Genomic DNA, 14238 nt, shown 5'->3' on the forward strand with positions numbered 1-14238 from the left:
GATGGCATGTCTGAGAAATAGAGCAAAGGGAGAGTAGGTGTGGGGGACAAAGAGGAGGACTGCGAGGTTAAAGTACCCCAGACGGGTTGATCCAGGCCCCGAGCGCCTGGGGGATGGGCCTGGGTCTTCGTCGACAAGGGGATATAGCTGGGAGGGGGGGTACGGAGTGACGGAGACGGAGAAGGAGAGGGAGAGGCGTGCATGTGTGTTTGTGTGTGATCGGATTTCGAGAAAACAAAGGGCCCAGCCAAGCCATGGGCCATCGTACGGCCGGTACATACCGCGTGTCACCTTACCTTGCCTGGACCCGTCCCTGCCTTGCCCTGTCTCTCGGGACGTGACGCTCGTCCATGCACGCCCTGGTCTGTACTACCAGCCTTGTTTCTCGGGGAGGGGAGCGGGGGCGGCTTGGTATGGACAGGCTGGACTGGGAAGGTCAGGGTGCGAGAGGGAGAGAGAAGAGAAGCAAGACAAAAGGCCTGTCGCCCTTTATCTTGAGCGCCGCAGCGGTTGTTCCCAGGAGAGCGGGACCTCTAGCGGGACCTCTATGCTGGGAAACCGAAGGCGGGAGCCGGGGTGTGTGTTTGGTTTACCGTTCAAGATAGTACTATCAACGCGGGCGGCCGCCGTGGCAGCGGACATCAGGTCCATCGCCCCGAGGGGGGGAGCCAGTCTGCACCTTGTTCATTCATCCGGCGGTGCGCATGCCATGCATAGCCAGGCTTCAAGGGAGCTTCAACCATGTTTTTGCTTTTCTTCTCGTCCTCTTCTCTGATCTCGTGCCCGCCCCCTCCTAAAGTATAATCCCGATGGCGTCCTGACGGAGTCCGTTCCTGTCGTTCAAGCTCGCTGAACCTGATGTCAACGGTGACGAGACCGAATGCGCTGTACGTGCTCTCGGACACTACGGACCCCCTAGGGAGCCCTGGCCGGGACACCGTTGCGACGGGCTAGGGACTTCTGTCTGGGGCCCTGTCAGTGTCGATTGACAATGACAGCAACGAGGGGGGCCGCCTCTCGATTTGATGGACGGCAACCAGTGAAGGAACGGGCAAAGGGAGCAAGGAGGAGGGGCGCGTGCGACGGGTCCCGCCTTCGAGACTGGTCTGGACCCGGCTGTGCGGCCGGGTGGGCTGATTTTGAGTCGCCGGGGCCCAGACCCCTGGAGTTCTGAGATGTTCCCCCCCCCCCTCCCAGCGAATAGAGGGGAGGCTCACCCATCTCTGCCGGAGACAACGGGAGATCCTTTCGGGGTTCTTTTCCATGACGTCTCTGCAACAGCTTTGATCATGATGGGGGATGGGGGGAAAGGGGGGCCAAGCGGTCTCGTCATAGGGTGCGGAGCCCGGTCCGTGTTGGTGTTGAATACCAATGTGGTAGGGCTGATCCGGAAAGATGTGTGTGGGAGAACGTGGCAGGATCGAGATGGGCAAAAATTGTACGTCTTTTGGAGATATCGATATGTACGGAAGTGGAGGGCAGATCGGCCACGTCTGACTGGCCTTGTGGGATCTTTACCCCCCCCCCCTCCCTCGTAGGTACCTGACCTACCCAGACAATGCATAGTAGGCAATCTTTCCCAGGGTAACAACTCGTCAGCGTATTATTATGCTCGCGGTCGACTCTCGGATTATGCTGCCTCTTTCGAGCGCGCGAGACCCGGAGGATCCGGCCCATTCAGCCCTTTGTCGCCCTGTGTCCGAAAGCCTGGCCGAGAACGCCGCCACATGTTTGCGTGCAATTTGGCGGGAGGAGGTGCAGGTGCATCGTCTGAGGGGTCACAGTCGCGGGGGCTGGAGTGGTCTATTTCACTCAGAGTTTCGCTCCATGCGGAAGGCACTTCGATCGTGATGGAGCTGGCGTTTTGGGCTGGACTCGCGCCCGGCCCTGCAGATGGCTTCACAAGGGTGCCAAGACGTGTTGCAGTTCTCACCCAGGGGAGGAAGCTCTGGCAGTGCGCGTGGCATGCTCGCCGTCTGCCTGACCGATGTTCCATAGTGAGCAGGACGGCAGTTTTGACTGTCCGGTCTTCTCCCACGGAGGTACTCGCAGCACGACCACGTTCCCTTTTGAGTCTGCGCAAACGGGGTGTTACGCCGAGATGGGGGAGCCAGGCCCTCGCATCACGATGTCACCCCAATCCTGTACCATGTCGGCGTATCTTTCGGCAGTCTGGGCTGCGCATTTGTTCCCCCATGCACCCACCTGCTGACCCAACCTCCCTTCGGTTCATCAGTCTAGCCCTCCTCGCGATCGTGAGAACCCGGTCGGGCGGTCGAGGCCTGGCCTTTCTGAAGCTTTCATGCATGGTTGCATCATACAAAATCCCAGGACAGAACCTCGGCAAGTGCCATGCTTTGGTGTGTATTGTACGGGCCTAAAAGGGTAGACGCAGAGAAGGGCAAGCCACGCTGAGCTTCTTGGGATGTTGAGAAGGTTAGGCGCGGCTTCAGGCTTGCCATTCATGGTGCTAGAGTTTGGGTAGACGGGACAAGTTCGAGCTCGGCGCGAAACGAAACTCAACGTCGCGTACTGAAGTGCGTTGAGAGAGAGAGAGAGAGAGAGAGAGAGCAAAAGTCTCTCGTCTGGAGCTTCATAGATCATGCTAGCGAGCAGCCGTGCCAAGCAGGATCCGGCGGTGTCATTTGTCCTCGACTGCACCCAGGCGATATGAGCGCAATCAATACCTGATTCGAAAACCGCCAAGCGCACAGCGCCCAGCGCGCAGCGCCCAGATCAGGACCTACCTACCTAATACAAAGGGCGATGGCAATCGCAAATCGCATCGAAATCTGTGGCGACGAGTCGTTGGATGACGGATGGCAATCTGGACCAACTGGAAAGGTGACCTCGAATTACAGATGGAACCCCTGTACCAAATCAAGGTTCCCACGTGTGGCCTAGGTAGACGGACCTGGCCGCAACATCATCCCCTGGCGGAGTGCACTTTCTGGAATATTGGACCTGAAGCGAGCTGTCGAAAGCCTAATCCTCACGGGCATGACCAGTGGCTCATCCTAGCGCTCGTGAAGGCCCTGAATTCATGGTGATCGACAGCGGGATTGGAAAGCAGTGCAAGACAGAAATCGGGCGAGGAATTATCACTGCGGAGGAATCATCATTGTGTGCCCGCGTTCTTCATGCTCGCCATGCCAAGCTCTCAGGATCGCTGACGGTGGTCGTGCAAAGGCAGGTAGGTATCGGCTGCTGGACCCAACGCTTGAGGATCTTCAGCCATCGGCGGTCATGTAACACTGGGAGCAAGGAAATAGATCATGACTGATGAGCAAGCGAACCTAAAATCATGTCCGCATTGCTGCATGGAAAAGGCGAATGTAAGAATGAGTCGTGCTATCCCAAGGTGCAGCATTGGGCCCGCCCCGTCGACGATAGCCTACACCGATCAACACACCGAACCCACCGAGAAGCCTCTGACGCACGGCCCCGACGGCCAATAGCTCCATTGACTCACAGCTCAACTTTTGCATCTTCAGACCACCAACCCGCCGCCCAACTACCGGCCCGTCGCCAGCACCCAACCCTCCGATCGCCAGCGCCGCCTCTCGACCGATCGACCGACCGCCGAAGACCGCTCATGTCGCAGCAAAAGGGCAAGCAGGGCAAGAAGCCCGCCAAGGCCGGCGAGGGCAAGCGCGAGGATGTGCTCCAGGCTGTGGTGAGTACCGCTCCATGGTGGGGCAACAACGTCGAAATCCAGATCTTGATGCTAATGCGCCCGCCCAATCTCCAGGTCATCGCCGACTCCTTCCAGGACAGGTTTCACCCGCTCACCATCGACCAGCCGAGAGTAAGCCGTCCACCGAATTTTGACCCTCTGCGACGCTGACCAGGTCCCTGCCCGCAGTGTCTTCTACCCCTCGCCAACACGCCCCTCATTGAGTACACCCTCGAGTTCCTGGCCATGAACGGCGTCCAGGAGGTGCATATATACCCCGGAGCCCACGGCGAGCAGCTCGAGGACTACATCAACCGCTCGCGCTGGTCCACCTCCTCCAACAAGAGTCCCTTTGCCAACCTCTCCTTCATCCGCGTGTCCGATGCTCGTTCCGTCGGCGACTTCCTCCGTGACCTCGACGGCCGTGGTTATATTGACGGCGACTTTGTGCTAGTCCATGGCGACCTCGTATCCAACATATCTCTCGAGAAGGCGCTGACGGGGCACAAGGCGCGGAAAGAGGCCTCGGCCACCAATATCATGACTGTTGTGCTGCGCTCCGGCGGTGACGACGAACACAGGACAAAGGCCAACGGCATCACACCAACATTTGTCATCGACTCCAAGACGAGGAGATGTCTTCACTACGACGAGTCGCATCCCCTCCAGAGCGACCACTACATGACACTCGATCCTACCATCATCGACGAGCTGTCGGCCGATTTCGAGGTCCGCTCCGACTTTATCGACGCCCAGATCGACATTTGCACCCCCGAGGTGCTCGCGCTGTGGTCAGAGAGTTTCGACTATGAGCTGCCGAGGAGGAATTTCCTGCACGGTGTGCTCAAGGACTGGGAGCTGAACGGAAAGGCCATCTACGCCGAGATCCTGGAGGACGGCTACGCGGCGCGCGCCAACAACCTGCAAATGTACGAGGCCATCAGCAGAGACGTCATTGGCCGCTGGACATTCCCATTCATCCCCGACTGCAACGTCCTGCCCGGGCAGAGCTACCAAATGCGCAAGCACGGCGTGTCGGCGGAAGATGGTGTTGAGTTTGCGCTGAGCAGCAGGGTGTCCAACGCCATCTTTGGCAAGAACACGATTGTCGGATCAGGCAGCACAGTCAGCGGCAGCATCATCGGCAGGCGGTGCACCATTGGCGTCAACGTGACCATTGAGGACAGTTTCATCTGGGACGATGTCATTATTGCCGACGGCGCCGTCGTCAGGCGATCGATACTCGGCCACTCGACCGTCGTGGGCAAGAAGGCGTCGGTCGGCGAAGGTTCCGTGCTCTCGTCCGAGGTGACGGTCAGCGACGACATTCACCTGCCCGAAAGCACAGTCGTCTCCTCGCTCGCCCACGACGGCAAGCCCGTCGACCCAGACACCAAGCTGCTGGGCCCGCGCGGCCGCGGCACCGCCTATGTCGACCCCGAAGCCGAAGACTTTGACGACGAAGACCCGGCCATCCTCCAGCGCTCCCTCCTGTACAACCTCTCCGCGCTCTCCCTCAGCGCGTCCTCCCTCTCGACGCTCTCGTCCGACCTCGACTCGACCTTTGGCGACGACGACTACAACACGTCGCTGTCAGCCGACGAGTCGCGCCACCGCCTCTCGTCCTTCGCCTCGGACGACTCGGGCGCCGGCGGCAAGTCGTCGTCGTCGTCGTCCTCGTTCCACCAGGACGCCGTGCACGGCCTCCTCGACGCGCTGCGCGACGACACGGGCGACTTCGACTCGGCCAAGCTCGAGTTCATGGGTCTCCGCCTCGCCAACGACGCGTCGGACGTGCAGATGCGCAAGGCCGTCGCCGTCGCCTTTGCCCGCCGCGCCGCCGAGCTCCTGACGCCCGCCCACGGCGCCCTCGAGCCCGCCAAGGCCGCCGACGCCGCCCTCGCCGCCCGCAGCGGCGCCCCGTCCTTCATCCGCGAGGTCGGCGTCGGCGGCGGCGAGCCCGAGCAGCGCGAGTTCGTCCTCGCGCTGCAAAAGGCCCTCGTCAACGTCCGCGCCCTCGAGGCCGCGCGCGCCGGCACCGTCCTCGCCGCGCTGCTGCAGCAGCTCTACAGCCTCGACGTGCTCGAGGAGGAGGCCATTGTCGCGTGGTGGGGCGACGAGAGGGCCGCGGCCGGCGAGGGCATGGCCGCCGTGCGAGAGAGGTGTAGGGTTCTCGTCGAGTGGCTCGAGAACGCCGAGGAGGAGGATGACGACGAGGAGGATGACGAGGATGACAGTGACGACGAGTAGGATCTCTGTCACGGCCTCACGACCAAGAAACTGCATTTTGAGGGCCTCGCCTGAACGTGCTTCCCAGATCGATGGCATGACTTGATGGTAGATACACATGCATGTATAGATGCAACGGGGCTCCACGAATGCAGACGACTGAAAAGACGAAATTGGTTCATTTGACACGGCCCATGCTGCGGGCTACCTATGGTGATCTTGGGTATGACCTTGGAGGAACATCTCACAGACAAGCCTGTCTGTTTCTGCTCCCCCCTCCTTTCCCCATTTCCATTGCCCCTGACGCCGTTGCTGCTCGAAGAAAGTCAAGAGATACAAAACGCCGTGTCCGCGCACTGAAACGTGAGCCTCGCGACCGCGAAGTTGGTCCACTCGAAACCATGCCCCCAATCCCTCCCCTTTCTGGCGCAGAGTGACCGTCTGCAGATTGTTTTCACCACCGAATTACCCCTCCCATTGGCCGCCCTCGGGCGTTCAGGCCCTACAGGCTCTTCGAGGTCCCGACACTACACAAAACGATGCGCCTAATAGTAGTTCTGCAAGTCCGCATTGTTGCCGCCACTGTAGGCCGCGCCTCCCGCCCGACCCTGCTGGAAGCCGGGACTGGTAGTTGGCTCGTCGTACTCCACCGTCGTTCCATACCCGCCCTGCTGATTGCGAGGCTCCACGTCATCCAAACTACGGTAACCGTGTCCGCCGCCGCCGCCGCGTCCCCCACGACCGCCCTTGCCGTTGCCTCGCTGGCCGCCGTTACGTCCGCCGCGCCCGCCGCCGCGGAAGTTATTGTTATTGTTGTTGTTGCCTCCTCGCCCGCCGCGTCCGCCTGAGTGGAAGTCGCGCCGCTCGTTGCGGCCGCCACGGTGGTTCTGTCCGCCCTGTCCACCGTGGTTGTGTTGTGCGCCGACCTCGTCGCCGGCGTGCTTCCTCTTGGCGCCCTTGTTGGCGAACAGCGACTCGTACTCGTCCTCGCGAGGGTCCTCGGCCTCGATGCGCAGAATGACCTTCTCGCCTACCGTCGTCTCAAAGCTGAGAGCGCGGTCGGCGGAGACGGGTTGCCAGTTCTGGATCTTGCCGGCGTCGACAGGGCGTGCGCCCTTGCGCAGAGCGAGAACGACCAACGGCGACGGGTTGTCGGTGTGGAACTTTGCATTGGGGGGCAGCGGGCGCAGGCAGGCGGCCCAGATGGAGTTCTCGTAGCAGGCGGTGCCGGTGACTTCCCATTTCATCTTGGCGCCCATGCCGCCGACCTTATCGAGGATGGAGGCCGGGCAGGGACGGGGACAGATGAGAATGTTGTTGGCGTGGAACTTGAGCTCGTGGTCAGGCATGCCGGCGGGGATCTGGGCCTTGGCTATCTTGATGAGCTCGGTCGTGTCCTGCTTGTCGAGCATGTAGCCGGTGAAGAAGACGGTCTTTTTGATGACGAGGCGCTTGGGACGCATGTGCGGCGGTTGTGCTTGCTGCTGAGGCTTGGAGACGGCTTCGTTGTGCAGGTTGATCATGTGCTGAACCTCAGCGACCTCAGCGACGGGGTCAAGGGTCGTCGTCATGTCGGCGACCTGGACGACCTCGGCGTTGATGGGGCCGCGGGTGCGCAGGTGCGGCGTGGGACCATTCTGGCGGCGGTTGTAGTCGGCCATGAAGTCGCGGAAGCCCTTGACGTGCTTGGGTCGGTCCTCGTAGATGCGAATCTCCTCAGCGTTCTTGTACGTCTCCATCATGGCCTCGAGGAATAGCTGCTTGAAATGCATGGTGCTCTTGAAGTGCTGGTTCGTGGGGCTGACGGCGGGCTTGAGGCCGATCATGTCGAACTCGAGGCCCTTGCTCTTGATCATGCGCTTGATGAGGTCGGAGAAGCCGCGCTCGGAGCGGCCGGTGAGCAGGACGCACAATGCGTCCTTTTGCTTGGTGCTCAGGGTGATGAGCTCGACAATCTTCTCGTTCCACCAGCCGTCCCACGCGCGCTTCTCCTCGGCGTCGGCGCCCTCGCCCGTGGCAGCGAGGATACGAGAGTCATGCCACCAGCCGCCGTTGATCAGGGTGTCCTGGCTACTGAGGGTGCCGATTGTGGTGCCAACCCAGAGGGCGGGGTTCGGAAGGGGGGTTTTGAAGACTATGGCGAACGTGTTTGAGTATGACGTAGCAGAAGGCATTGACCCGTGGGGGAGAAGGGGCTACTGCTTACGGGTGTTGTCAAAATCATAGACGTGTAACGCCTTGATTGTGTCGACGGCTGAGAAGCTGGTCAGATTCAGGGGCCCAGAGAGCTTAGCAGGGAGCTTGGTAGGGTTGTGGCGGACCTGGGAGTTGTGTATTGGTCAAGATGCTCCATCTGTTGAGAGCTGTGACGGTGGGAGAGGATGTTGGGGGAGCAGTTTGCTGAGAGTAGCCGCCTTTGGAGAAAGCGGCATAGGCTGATGCCATGGTCGGAGAGAGCGGTGGCCGACGCTGGCTGCGACGGGTGTATGTGTTGGTGTGGGCGTAGGAGCGGATGGTCAAGGTAGAGACCCGAGAGGGAAAGACCCAAGGCGGGCGGAGGGTTGACGAGATGAGGGCGCGAGCAGTCAAGTGTTTGTGGAGCACAGTGAACATCAATGATGTCGCAACAAGGTCCCTGTGTGTCGTTTTCGGATGATTCGCCGATGGTGTCGTCGCGCTTCGTCGGGTTGAGGCGTCAATGAGAGATGAGCTCGGCACGGGTCGTGGTCATGGATCGCCGTCGTCGATCGGAGTGCATCGAGTTTCGAGCTGGAGCTGCTTCCTGGCGCTGTTGCTGCTGCTTTCCGTTGCTCTTGCTATTTTTCAGCTATCTGGGTGGAGTCTGGTTATCGAGGTGGGGCTCATGACCCTGCTTAGGTAATTCATCTTCTCAGTATTGCTTTTCTACCACTGCTGCTACTGCCTTCGTGCAGACTGTCAACCTTAACTTCCCTGTCGGCCATGGCCAATACTACCCTAGAGTATCATCAATGTACAAAGGAAGACGTCGAGATACATTGTCGGCCAACGTCTAGTGTGTGCTCAGCCTGACCAAAGGCCTGGTCTTTGGAAAAACCAGCCCAGTTCATCTCCGTTCTCGTCCGCAAATCGGATCCGACAGTGCCTACAGCACACTGCGGGGATCCTTTCACCGCTAACCCCATTCTCGCTGGCCAGCCGCATACTGTTGCCGATGCTAGCACGCTCTCTAGGTCGGCAGTCCTGTCACTAGGAGCATGGGGACAAGTCGTGAAACCCCTCTCTCACTGGTCGTGTCCGTTGTCTGCCATGTCAAGGACCTCGGCTGACCCCGCAAAAGCATATCGTCGGTTGGCCTAGGTGATCAACGCCAAGAGAGAATCACGTCTTTGCCTAGCACGCTATCGATCATCAGAGCTAACATTGCAGCTGCAGTCGCCCCTTGACCTCTATCCGCACGTAGTGAACGTGCCCTCAGGCCTTCAACATCCGCCGCTATTCCCGAACGGACCCCCACCCTCCTCAGACCCTGGTACGCCTTGCGCAGATGGACCGATGGATGGGAACCACGTTCGCCGCTTCTTCTTTTTCATCTTCGCCAACCCAAAGCCTCCGCTGCACCTTTGTGGGGTGTGGGGCCCATAAGACTCCATTACATATGACTTCTGCTTCTCCTTCGCCGCTCCCGAGTGCCGCCTTGTTCACTCATCATCTGTTCTTCTCAGCTTCTGCGCTTCCACGGCCCCGATGTTCGGCGCTTGTTGTTTGTCGCCTGTCAAATTGGTCCCTCCGTGTCACAGCTCGCTTCGCTCCGCTTTGTGAGACTGAGCCCACTTTGTCGCGTGCCGGACCGTGTGCTCGTCCGGCGGTTTGAGACAGACAGCATGCCTTCCTCGCCCGACCCGGAAAAGGGTGCCGGAGCCGGAGGCAACTGGAGGTCATCAACCCCATCCGTGCACAGAAACAACGACAAGACCAGGTCAGGCACCAAGCCAGCATCTGGACATCCATGCGACGAGTCCGACTCGTCACACGATGTCTTGGAGAAGGCGCTGCGCCGCGACACCGACTACGAAATCGAGGAGGCGTCTGTCGCGGGTGAGCCGCTGTCACGCGTTCGAACAGAAGCCAGCACTGCCTCTCGGCCACCCGATTTCGAGGTCGAGTTCAGCCCAGACGACCCCGAGAACCCGAGGAATTGGTCCAAGTGGTATCGTGCCTGGGTCATGTTTGTCGTCTCCATCTCGTGTTGGATCGTGGTCCTGTACAGCACCAGCTACACCGCCTCGATCCCGGGTCTCATGGAGGAATACAACGCCTCCAAATCGTACACGGCACTGGGAGTCACCACGTACCTTCTTGGTCTCGCGACAGGAAGCCTTGTTGTTGCTCCGCTGAGCGAGCTCTATGGTCGTCGCAAGATCTATATTGTGTGCATGGTTTTGTCAACAATTATGATCATTCCCTGTGCCCTCGCGACATCACTGGAACAAATGTTTGCCTGCAGATTCGTTGGGTCAGTCACTCTATCTATGGCCAGTCAACCCAGTCCCAGAACATAGCTGACCTCCTGCTAGAGCCATGTTCGGTGCTGCTTTGATCTCCAATAGCCCGGGCACTATTGTCGACATCTCCACCGAGGATCGCCGCGCCAAGTACATGTCGCTATGGTCTATTGCGCCTCTCAACGGACCTGTGACTGGACCCATTATTGGCGGTTTTGTCTTTCAGTATCTTGGATGGAGGTGGTGTAATTGGCTCGTGCTCATCATCGCAGGTGTTAGCATCATCATGATGTTTACCGTCAAGGAGACGTATGCTCCAACCCTGCTCCAACGGAAGGCGGCCAAGATACGCAAGGAGACAGACGACCCTCGGTGGTGGTGCAGGTACGACGCCAAGGTATCCAAGGTCGAGCTCATCAAGACGAACATGAGCCGCCCTTTTATACTAGCCGCGACAGAGCCGATTCTGTGGGCTGCCAACATCTGGTAAGATTGGGTTCGACCAATTCTTCGCCGATCCCCTTGCTCACCCTCACAGGATCTCTGTCATCTACGCCATTCTCTACCTCTGCTTCATCGCCTATCCCATCGTCTTTTCTGAGCACCGAGGCTGGGGCCCTGGCACGTCGGGCCTCGCGTTCCTCGGCATCGGCATAGGCACACTCATGGCCATCTTTGCCGAGCCCCTGCTCCGCCGTATCGTCAACGCGCATCGACACGACCCTGCGACTGGCCGTCCCCTGCCCGAGTCCGCCGCCCGCATCATGGTCCTCGGCGCCATACTCACGCCTCTCGGTCAGCTCGTCTTCTCCTGGACGTGTCTGCCCGTCACGATACACTGGGCCATCCCCATCGCCTTTGGCATCCCCTTCGGCGCCGGAAACACTCTTTCCTTCATCTATGGATCTAACTATCTCGCTGGCGCCTACGGCATCTACGCCGCCTCGGCTCTCGCCGGCAATGCTGTCATTCGCAGCATCGCTGGCGGGGTACTGCCGCTCGCCGGCCCGGCCATGTACACAACGTTGTCGCCACAGTGGGCAGGGACGCTGCTGGGGCTACTCGAGGTTGCGCTCATACCGGTGCCACTGGCGTTCTGGAGGTACGGCGAGAGGATTCGCGCGAAGAGTCCGTTGATCAGACAAATGAGAGAGGAACAGGAACGACTTGAGAGGCGCAAGGCAAGGGCAGAAGTGAGAAGGGAAAAGGCGGAGGGCGTGCAGGATTGTGCTGGAAAGCAGACTGTTTGATCTCATGAAATCATCGCATTGGGTGGTTGGCGTAGGGGCGTATTAATACATCTTAGATAGCCATTGTCGGCGATAGATCATGCTACTAAGTTTTTGCCTGTTTTCATACTCCACGGCTCCAATATGCGGTATTCAATCCGCGAATACTGGATTTCTAGTTCTTGACAAAATAGCACGAAAATTCGACTGGCCACCTCACTCAGCCGTCCATGTCGAACGTGCAACAGCGCATTTGCTACGTTGTGAAGCCGGCCAGGTCTTCGGGCGTGCAGGAAGGCAATGGCATGACGGACGCCCAGGCCCGTACCGAACAGCGGACCTGTTGATGATGTTTTCCCAGTGCGGGACAGGAGGATAGCTGCCAAAAGAGGAAGAAGCCAGGGACGTCGCGCCCGAGAAAGGAGATCAGTCCGGTGGCCCAGTTCAGACGCGTCTTCGCGCCAGGCGTACTGTCCAGTTTGACGCAAGGACGGCTCGGATGGCTCGCGTGTCCTGAGCTCAGGATGAGCCGTAAGCCGGACGGCGGGGACGCTGCACGCAGTGTGTAATCGCGTAGGTTGCGAATATCCAGCCTCACTTGCGGTCTTCTAGGGTCGGATTTCCCTCTTGTTGATATCGGATACAGCCTCGACCAGATTTCCACTAGGAGTATATCATAGGGTTCCAGATCTGCCATGTCGCCCTTGACTACGTTTGGTTTCAGCTTTGTAGACTCCTCATCTGTTCATAGCAAGAGGGGAATTTCCGGAGGCATAGAGGGCAACACTACACTTGCAAGGAGGGTCAAGGTTCTTGATTTTGAGACAAGGCGCTGCGAAAGGCGCTTCTATTTCCCGTTGACCAAGACGACAGGGCCTTCGGCTCCGAGCCATGCCGGGAGAAGATTTGCTCGCGAGCAAGAGAGCGAACACACATTTATTGATACAGGAGTCTTTCGTGTGGTGAAGTCCGCATTGGCCGTCGATTCTTACCACGAGACCTATACGAGCATCCGCCTCGACAGCGCACGTTCGAAAGGCAATGTGAGTCTCGGGCGTAAGCATCCCCCCCATCAAAGGTCAAGGAGCAAGGCCCGAGCAAAGCGCCGAGTACGACCCCGCCTGGCGTCCTACGCACGTCTCTGTGGCAAAATGACAGCAAGTATGTGGGCAGCAGAAACCTGAAGCACGATGGAGCCGGTGCCGAGAAGGAGACCGAGCTGTGAAATGGGCGATGCATGTCGGTACTTTCCTCTCTCCGGCACAGTATGGACTGGTCGGGGTCCGAATCGAGGACCTCCCATCTGCAGCCTGCTGAAAGCGTTTCTGCCTTCGCCGTAGAGCAGAGGCATGTTGACTTGGAAGAGGCACAACGGACAGTAGGCCGTGGCCTCGACCCGGGTCGTGGTGCGTCCGGATGTCTCGTAAATGATAGCTGCGACTGGTTTGTCTTTGATAACCTAGTGGACCACCTGACACGCCGCAGACGGGGCAGAAAAGCTCCACGGTTGGGCCACCGAAGTTGACGAATGCTGGGACGGAGTGTTCCCGGCGTGGCAAACTGCTGACCACGGTACCAGGTGAACATGGAATCGATCGCTTCGGCGAGCTCAGCACTGCTGGATTTGTCGATGCAGCATGTGTCTACCCATGCGTACCTCGAAGATTGTCCGCGCGCGAGCTTGCAGGTGGCGAGTATCTTCCCAAGCCCTCGTGCATGGTGTAACGACTGGGCATGAAGTGTGCCTGCTCGGAGGTGCTCAACAAGAAACTCGTCATGATCCCAGGTGTGGGACAGTATGGCGCAGAGAGGAATGTCGCCAACAAACGTCTTCAGCTCCAAGATCGTCGTGTCGAAAAGATGCATATTGCAATGAAGTATCGTGCCGATGAGCAACACGTTGTGTACAATGCGGTTGCGGCCAAAGGAGCGTGGGTCAGGGCAGCAAGTGTTTTCTTCATATACGCAGGCGATTCTTCAGCGGCCAGCTTTCGTGCGGCGCCTGCGCCTTCTCTCCTGGCTTCAGTCACCTAGAGCCCCCCGCGCGCCACAGGCACCCCCAAATGTTGAAGCTGACAAGTGAATGAGTGCTCGCACAGCAAGTCTCGGCAGCATGCATCAGCCGGCGGCCTCTCGGCGCAGGATGTCCAGCACTCTGCAGACCCCGTCCTCTCCACCCGCCATGCCTCTCAGAGCAACAGACTTGTGTCGGCTGTTCGAACCCTGGATAATCTGAAAGTCTGACCTTGGAAACTTGAGTATCTATCTCGTGTCAGACGTTGCGTCAAGTGCCTGGAAGCTCTCGACCGAGCGACTTCAGATGGACTTGCCTCGCTGAGCAGCCGCAGCACAGCCTTGTTGGCCTGCTCCTCTCGCGGCTGGGCTGCAACGCATATCTCGATGGCGTCCTCCGTAAGCCCTGTGACGCCCTCACGGGCCTTTGCTGCGCCGGGCTTGACGTAGCAGTGGAGGTAGAGGGTGCCGAGGGACGACGTCTTGGCGGCAGCCACGTAGCGCAGAGCCGATTGGGCCGACGACATGATGGAGCGCGCTCGTCCTCGGGCTCAGCGTACGACTTTATGCCAGTGCCTTGTGGGCGGCTGTCGATGTGGTGGTAGTC

The 14238-nt window shown here is 59.2% G+C and overlaps 4 protein-coding genes across 4 annotated transcripts; 2 read left to right on the forward strand and 2 right to left on the reverse strand.

Moving 5' to 3' along the window:
* Positions 1-3595: 3595 nt before the first annotated feature.
* On the forward strand, positions 3596-5926 carry EIF2B5 (Translation initiation factor eIF-2B subunit epsilon; the record flags this gene model as incomplete). Its single annotated transcript, XM_028634584.1, has 3 exons — positions 3596-3676; positions 3752-3808; positions 3866-5926. The coding sequence occupies 3 exons, from the start codon at positions 3596-3598 to the stop codon at positions 5924-5926; spliced, it is 2199 nt and encodes a 732-aa protein (XP_028492704.1).
* A 524-nt stretch (positions 5927-6450) lies between these two features.
* On the reverse strand, positions 6451-8350 carry D7B24_000326 (uncharacterized protein; the record flags this gene model as incomplete). The annotated part of the gene is made up of 3 exons (XM_028634585.1): positions 6451-8039; positions 8112-8159; positions 8227-8350. 3 exons carry the CDS (start codon positions 8348-8350, stop codon positions 6451-6453), a joined length of 1761 nt encoding a protein of 586 aa, XP_028492705.1.
* A 1418-nt stretch (positions 8351-9768) lies between these two features.
* On the forward strand, positions 9769-13343 carry D7B24_000327 (uncharacterized protein; the record flags this gene model as incomplete). Its single annotated transcript, XM_028634586.1, has 4 exons — positions 9769-10400; positions 10462-10875; positions 10928-11517; positions 13198-13343. 4 exons carry the CDS (start codon positions 9769-9771, stop codon positions 13341-13343), a joined length of 1782 nt encoding a protein of 593 aa, XP_028492706.1.
* Positions 13344-13736: 393 nt separating this feature from the next.
* D7B24_000328 (uncharacterized protein) lies at positions 13737-14158 on the reverse strand (the record flags this gene model as incomplete). Its single annotated transcript, XM_028634587.1, has 2 exons — positions 13737-13880; positions 13934-14158. The coding sequence occupies 2 exons, from the start codon at positions 14156-14158 to the stop codon at positions 13737-13739; spliced, it is 369 nt and encodes a 122-aa protein (XP_028492707.1).
* Positions 14159-14238: the final 80 nt, after the last annotated feature.

Source organism: Verticillium nonalfalfae (genome assembly GCF_003724135.2).
Source record: "Verticillium nonalfalfae strain VnAa140/NRRL 66861 chromosome Unknown scaffold_100, whole genome shotgun sequence".
Classification (NCBI taxonomy): Eukaryota; Fungi; Ascomycota; class Sordariomycetes; order Glomerellales; family Plectosphaerellaceae; genus Verticillium; species Verticillium nonalfalfae.